The sequence below is a fragment of the Takifugu flavidus genome, chromosome 1, assembly GCF_003711565.1.
Source record: "Takifugu flavidus isolate HTHZ2018 chromosome 1, ASM371156v2, whole genome shotgun sequence".
Classification (NCBI taxonomy): domain Eukaryota; kingdom Metazoa; phylum Chordata; class Actinopteri; order Tetraodontiformes; family Tetraodontidae; genus Takifugu; species Takifugu flavidus.
This window is the reverse complement of record NC_079520.1, coordinates 127,501-134,003: the sequence shown is the minus strand read 5'-3', so window position 1 is coordinate 134,003 and position 6,503 is coordinate 127,501. Positions and strand designations below refer to the sequence as shown.

The 6,503-nt window shown below is 45.4% G+C and overlaps 1 protein-coding gene across 1 annotated transcript in view; it reads left to right on the top strand.

The window, feature by feature from the left end:
• Positions 1-4,539: 4,539 nt before the first annotated feature.
• Positions 4,540-6,503, top strand: part of mylkb (myosin light chain kinase b) — a 20,831-nt gene continuing 18,867 nt past the window's right edge. The window contains exons 1-3 of the mRNA XM_057052754.1: positions 4,540-5,322; positions 6,237-6,351; positions 6,393-6,394. Of these exons, the coding sequence (XP_056908734.1) occupies positions 4,869-5,322; positions 6,237-6,351; positions 6,393-6,394 (571 nt within the window). The 5' untranslated portion in view covers positions 4,540-4,868. The remainder of the gene's footprint in view (positions 5,323-6,236; positions 6,352-6,392; positions 6,395-6,503) is intronic.

The following is a 6,503-nucleotide window of genomic DNA, read 5'->3' as shown; positions in this document are numbered from 1 at the left end:
TAGAAAGCACTCGGAGAGCGCAGACCTCCGCCAAGCGCAACAATTCCTGGCATATTGTGATTTCCACCATAAATATTAGTCCCACATATACTTTGACTACATATTTAGATTCCTTGACCATAAAAACATACCGTTAGCCACTGGAATCATAACAATATATGTCTAAGTTCAATAGTTATTCACGAAAAAAAAATCACACTTTGAAACAATTTTACTTTGTCCGGCGCGAGCGCCTCAGCGGCGGCTACGAGGCGCGTTCACGAACTGTGACCAATCGGAACCCTAATGAGCCCCTTCCAGCTCCCTGCGCTACGCTGCCTCCCTGTTTCCACATGACTCTCCAGCGTTTTCCTGCCTGCCTCTTTTCCTGGTTCCGACCCTGCCTGCTCCTGACGACTCTGTTCTGCCTGTTCCCCGGAATATCCTGTCTGCCTTTGGTTCCTGATTATAAAGCTGTGTTCAACCGAACTGTGGTGGTCGAACTCTGGTCTTGTCTGCTGCCTGACACTCCAGGAACATCGGTTCCCTTCACCATACGAAAGAATACAAGTGCTGTTCCTACAGAAGACTGGTCAGTGGTTAGTTATAATAATGGATGAAAGCAGAAGACAAAGTCCTGATTGCAGAAGCTTCACAGTTGGTGACGAGGTTTCTGTTTTATAGAACAGAACCCTGAGACACTTCCTAACCCTAACCCTAACCCTAGAGCACTAGTCAGGGTTAGTGCCTAACCGTAACCCTTCTAAAGCACTAGTCAGGGTTAATGCCTAACCCTAACCCTAGAGCACTAGTCAGGGTTAGTGCCTAACCCTAACCCTTCTAGAGCACTAGTCAGGGTTAGTGCCTAACCCTAACCCTTCTAGAGAACTAGTCAGGGTTAGTGCCTAACCCTAACCCTAGAGCACTAGTCAGGGTTAGTGCCTAACCCTAACCATAGAGCACTAGTCAGGGTTAGTGCCTAACCCTAACCCTTCTAGAGCACTAGTCAGGGTTAGTGCTTAACCGTAACCCTTCTAGAGCACTAGTCAGGGTTAGTGCCTAACCCTAACCCTAGAGCACTAGTCAGGGTTAGTGCCTAACCCTAACCCTAGAGCACTAGTCAGGGTTAGTGCCTAACCCTAACCCTTCTAGAGCACTAGTCAGGGTTAGTGCCTAACCCTAACCCTTCTAGAGCACTAGTCAGGGTTAGTGCCTAACCCTAACCCTAGAGCACTAGTCAGGGTTAGTGCCTAACCCTAACCATAGAGCACTAGTCAGGGTTAGTGCCTAACCCTAACCCTAGAGCACTAGTCAGGGTTAGTGCCTAACCCTAACCCTTCTAGAGCACTAGTCAGGGTTAGTGCCTAACCCTAACCCTTCTAGAGCACTAGTCAGGGTTAGTGCCTAACCCTAACCCTAGAGCACTAGTCAGGGTTAGTGCCTAACCCTAACCATAGAGCACTAGTCAGGGTTAGTGCCTAACCCTAACCCTTCTAGAGCACTAGTCAGGGTTAGTGCCTAACCCTAACCCTTCTAGAGCACTAGTCAGGGTTAGTGCCTAACCCTAACCCTTCTAGAGCACTAGTCAGGGTTAGTGCCTAACCCTAACCCTAGAGCACTAGTCAGGGTTAGTGCCTAACCCTAACCCTTCTAGAGCACTAGTCAGGGTTAGTGCCTAACCCTAACCCTTCTAGAGCACTAGTCAGGGTTAGTGCCTAACCCTAACCACAGAGCACTAGTCAGGGTTAGTGCCTAACCCTAACCCTTCTAGAGCACTAGTCAGGGTTAGTGCTTAACCGTAACCCTTCTAGAGCACTAGTCAGGGTTAGTGCCTAACCCTAACCCTTCTAGAGCACTAGTCAGGGTTAGTGCCTAACCCTAACCCTTCTAGAGCACTAGTCAGGGTTAGTGCCTAACCCTAACCCTTCTAGAGCACTAGTCAGGGTTAGTGCCTAACCCTAACCCTAGAGCACTAGTCAGGGTTAGTGCCTAACCCTAACCATAGAGCACTAGTCAGGGTTAGTGCCTAACCCTAACCCTTCTAGAGCACTAGTCAGGGTTAGTGCTTAACCGTAACCCTTCTAGAGCTGGGGTGTTCAGGCTCATTTCAGTCAGTTGTGGATGAAATATTTAAACAGGAAAATAGTGATTTTACATTGAAATTAAAAATACTGATGATCAAGTCAAAAATGTTTTCTATAGGTTGAGTTTGCTGTGAAGGAAGAGAAATCTGCATCACTTTGGTTTAAACTTGTACTTTTAATTGTTTTTAGCATTGGGCTGAAGCTCAGATAATCACTGCACGCTAACTGTGTGTGTGTGTGTGTTTGTGTGTGTGTGTGTGTGTGTGTGTGAGATGAGGATTTTTTTTCACTGTCTTTTCTCATGTAACTTCATTTCCTGTTTATTTAACTCATTTCCATGGAATCCGTGCGATGGCGCAGTGGCTCTGAGTGGTTTAGATAGGGTTAGGGTTAGGGTTAGGGTTAGGGTCAGATTATGAGCAAATATTCCAGAATACCTTTGCAAGAATGTTAAATGTGGGTGGAACAGGATCAATGTTGGGTTAGGGTTAGGGTTAGGGTTAGGGTCAGATTATGAGCAAATATTCCAGAATACCTTTGCAAGAATGTTAAATGTGGGTGGAACAGGATCAATGTTGCAGAGCCAGAAGGCTGAAGAGGAAGAGGCGGATGAGCTGCTGGCCGTCATTTAGCCCAGAGGAAATATGGGACAATGTTAGCAGTTAGCTGCCGCTCCCCCTGTATTAAAGATTTTACACCCCAGACACTAAAATATTGTGCCTGATTATTGAGCATCAAAATTATGAACGCATCTGTAAATTGATTAAGCACAAATGAGAAAAAGATGATGAAGCTGTAAGCTATGACTGAGCAATATCGTAAAGGGTTAGTGTTACACGATGATGTCAAGCTTTGGTGGACGTTCTCAGTCATCCAGGTCAGAAAGTCCAGCTGAATTCCCTTAAACCAAGATTTTTGTTGAAAGTGTATTGAATGTTTCAGAAATCAACTTAAGAAAGCCAAAATGTCTTATCTAACTGTCACACTGTAAACAGGAAAACTATTAGCATGCTGATTATTTGACACAGCAGTCAGGTTCTCCTGATCTTATTCCTTCATCCTCTGGTTTATCTGTCCACCCTTTCACAGTCTGGTCATCCATCACTCCACTCCCCAGGATCACTCCATCCATCTGTCCGTCTCTATCCATCAATCATAGATTTCTAAAGCTTCTATAATCCAACATATCAACAATCCAGTCAGATTTCAGACTTCCTCTCCCTCCCAGCTGGACACACTGTTTACTGTGTGTGTGTGTGTGTGTGTTGTGTGTGTGTGTGTGTGTGTGAGATGAGGATTTTTTTTCACTGTCTTTTCTCATGTAACTTCATTTCCTGTTTATTTAACTCATTTCCATGGAATCCGTGCGATGGCGCAGTGGCTCTGAGTGGTTTAGATAGGGTTAGGGTTAGGGTTAGGGTTAGGGTCAGATTATGAGCAATATTCCAGAATACCTTTGCAAGAATGTTAAATGTGGGTGGAACAGGATCAATGTTGGGTTAGGGTTAGGGTTAGGGTTAGGGTCAGATTATGAGCAAATATTCCAGAATACCTTTGCAAGAATGTTAAATGTGGGTGGAACAGGATCAATGTTGCAGAGCCAGAAGGCTGAAGAGGAAGAGGCGGATGAGCTGCTGGCCGTCATTTAGCCCAGAGGAAATATGGGACAATGTTAGCAGTTAGCTGCCGCTCCCCCTGTATTAAAGATTTTACACCCCAGACACTAAAATATCGTGCCTGATTATTGAGCATCAAAATTATGAACGCATCTGTAAATTGATTAAGCACAATGAGAAAAAGATGATGAAGCTGTAAGCTATGACTGAGCAATATCGTAAAGGGTTAGTGTTACACGATGGTGTCAAGCTTTGGTGGACGTTCTCAGTCATCCAGGTCAGAAAGTCCAGCTGAATTCCCTTAAACCAAGATTTTTGTTGAAAGTGTATTGAATGTTTCAGAAATCAACTTAAGAAAGCCAAAATGTCTTATCTAACTGTCACACTGTAAACAGGAAAACTATTAGCATGCTGATTATTTGACACAGCAGTCAGGTTCTCCTGATCTTATTCCTTCATCCTCTGGTTTATCTGTCCACCCTTTCACAGTCTGGTCATCCATCACTCCACTCCCCAGGATCACTCCATCCATCTGTCCGTCTCTATCCATCAATCATAGATTTCTAAAGCTTCTATAATCCAACATATCAACAATCCAGTCAGATTTCAGACTTCCTCTCCCTCCCAGCTGGACACACTGTTTACTGTGTGTGTGTGTGTGTGTGTGTGTGTGTGTGTGTGTGTGTGTGCAGACTGTTATGCTTGCATGTCCTTATAAGGATGGCCGAGTCACTTGTGATGTAACGTGGACATTTAGGGTCTGTAGGGGGCGGAGTCTCTCATTCCAGGGGGCTTTAACCCTAGCTCAGTTTATTCTTGCTCTCTCTCTCTCTCTCTCTCTCTCTCCTATTCTTTCTATTTCACAATCTCACCCTAACCCTACAGCAGGAGGAGGTGTGGAGCAGAGGAGCAGAGCAGCATTTGTGGCTGGAGGCCAATCACGGGCAGAAGAACCAGCAGAAGCTCCTCTATCTGCACCTGCAGGAGAGGGAGAAAAAGGCAGAGGAACAGTTGTCACTAGTTTTCCTAAGTATTGGTAAAGGTTTGACACACGAGAATACGTTGGAGAGTAGTTTAGAGAGCCACAGCAGCTTGACTTGCATGCTGTTTTGGGACAGCGACCATTTAAAACCAATAACAACCAGAGCGAGGCCGGCCTCGCCTTCAACAAGCACAATCTTCTCACCACATGGATTTTAAGGCCAACCTGAAGGGTGTCAAAGCCAAGACGGAGGAGGTTCGCAAAGGAAACCCCACCCAGCAGATGGACTTCCGAGCTGTGTTGGGGAAGAAAGGTGACAAACCTGCCACCAAACCTTCAGACATGCTAACAAAGACTGACACGGACTTTCGCTCGGTCCTCACCAACAAGAAGAACCTGGTAAGTCCAGAGAAGAATGGCGAGAAAGAAATGACAGCAGTCAACAACTGTGTGAAAGAAGAAATGAATGAGAAAATGAGCAGAGGAGCAGGGAAGGTCCCTCAGTTTGTGGAGAAGCTAGATGACCTGACGGTGGTCGATGGCCAAAGACTTCGCCTTCAGTGCCGCCTCACCATGACGGACCCAACAGGCATCACTGTCACCTGGACACTGGACGGGAAAGTCATCAAACCTTCAAAGTTCATCATCCTCGCCAATGAAGGTCAGAGGTTACACAGGCCAAAAGCAGGAACATGCAAAAACTAAACACTATTCTAATGAACACAAGGAGGAAACGCTTTTAAAAAAGAAACAAGCATCACAGCACAAAAGCTACGGAATCCACAAAGAGCAGAACACATAAGCAAAAAGCTCGTCAACGGTTGTAAACTCAGAGCTGCTGGTTCACTTCCACGCTTCAGTTCTCTGGTTTCTGTTCCAATCGAAGGGCTCTTTACCAACATTCACTATTAAGTGGCAGGAAAGGCAAAAGGCCGGAGCTTATTTTTACTTTGTAGCAGAGAAATGGGAGGAATGTCCCGAAGTCCAGTTTCAGGGGAAGGAACCCAGAAACAAATGTTCAGATTCAGTCCTCAGCCACTAAACAGGCCATCGCTCTGGTGACTTTTCTTCATAATTATATGAATACTACAATTAAAAAAGAGAATTTCCCTCCCAAAATGTAACCATTTCAAATTTGAAGAGAATGATTCAAATGTGAGCGAGTAAGCTGAATGTTGATTCAGACTCTATTAATAGAAATCAGATGTGAGACAAAGACAGAAGGCTGCTGGTATTTCATATGATCATTTTACATTGGACACACACACACACACACACACACACACACACACATTACTTCTATCTTTGTGAGGCATCAGTCGCATCATTTATTCCCAACTCCCTAACCTGGACTTGACCCTGACCTCAGTTGAACCGTTGAAGTTAAATGTTCTGATCAGGCTTCACTGTTGGAGTCACACGATCAACAAAACACACAATCACAATCATTCACAAGTGTAATATTGAGATTCCTATGCCATGTTAATGGTGTGTGTGTGTGTGTGTGTGTGTGTGTGTGTGTGCATTCCAACATAATGTCACAGCTCATCTCATGGCCATGTCCTTGCTCCTCAGATGGGCTCTGTTCCCTCACCATTGACAAAGCCCTCCCGGAGGATGAAGGCCAGTACAGGTGCAGAGCAGAGAGCTCGGCAGGTGTAGCAGAATGTTCCTGTGTGGTTCTTGTTGAGTGGTGGAGTTGGTGGACGTTGACAGACGGTGACTGAGGAGCGGTGAGGTGGCAGCAGCCATCATGCTCCTGAGAACTGATGAGCAGGAACACATGAAGAACTCCATCACACTGACTCAGATGTTCCTAAACCCACCAGAGCAACATTTCTG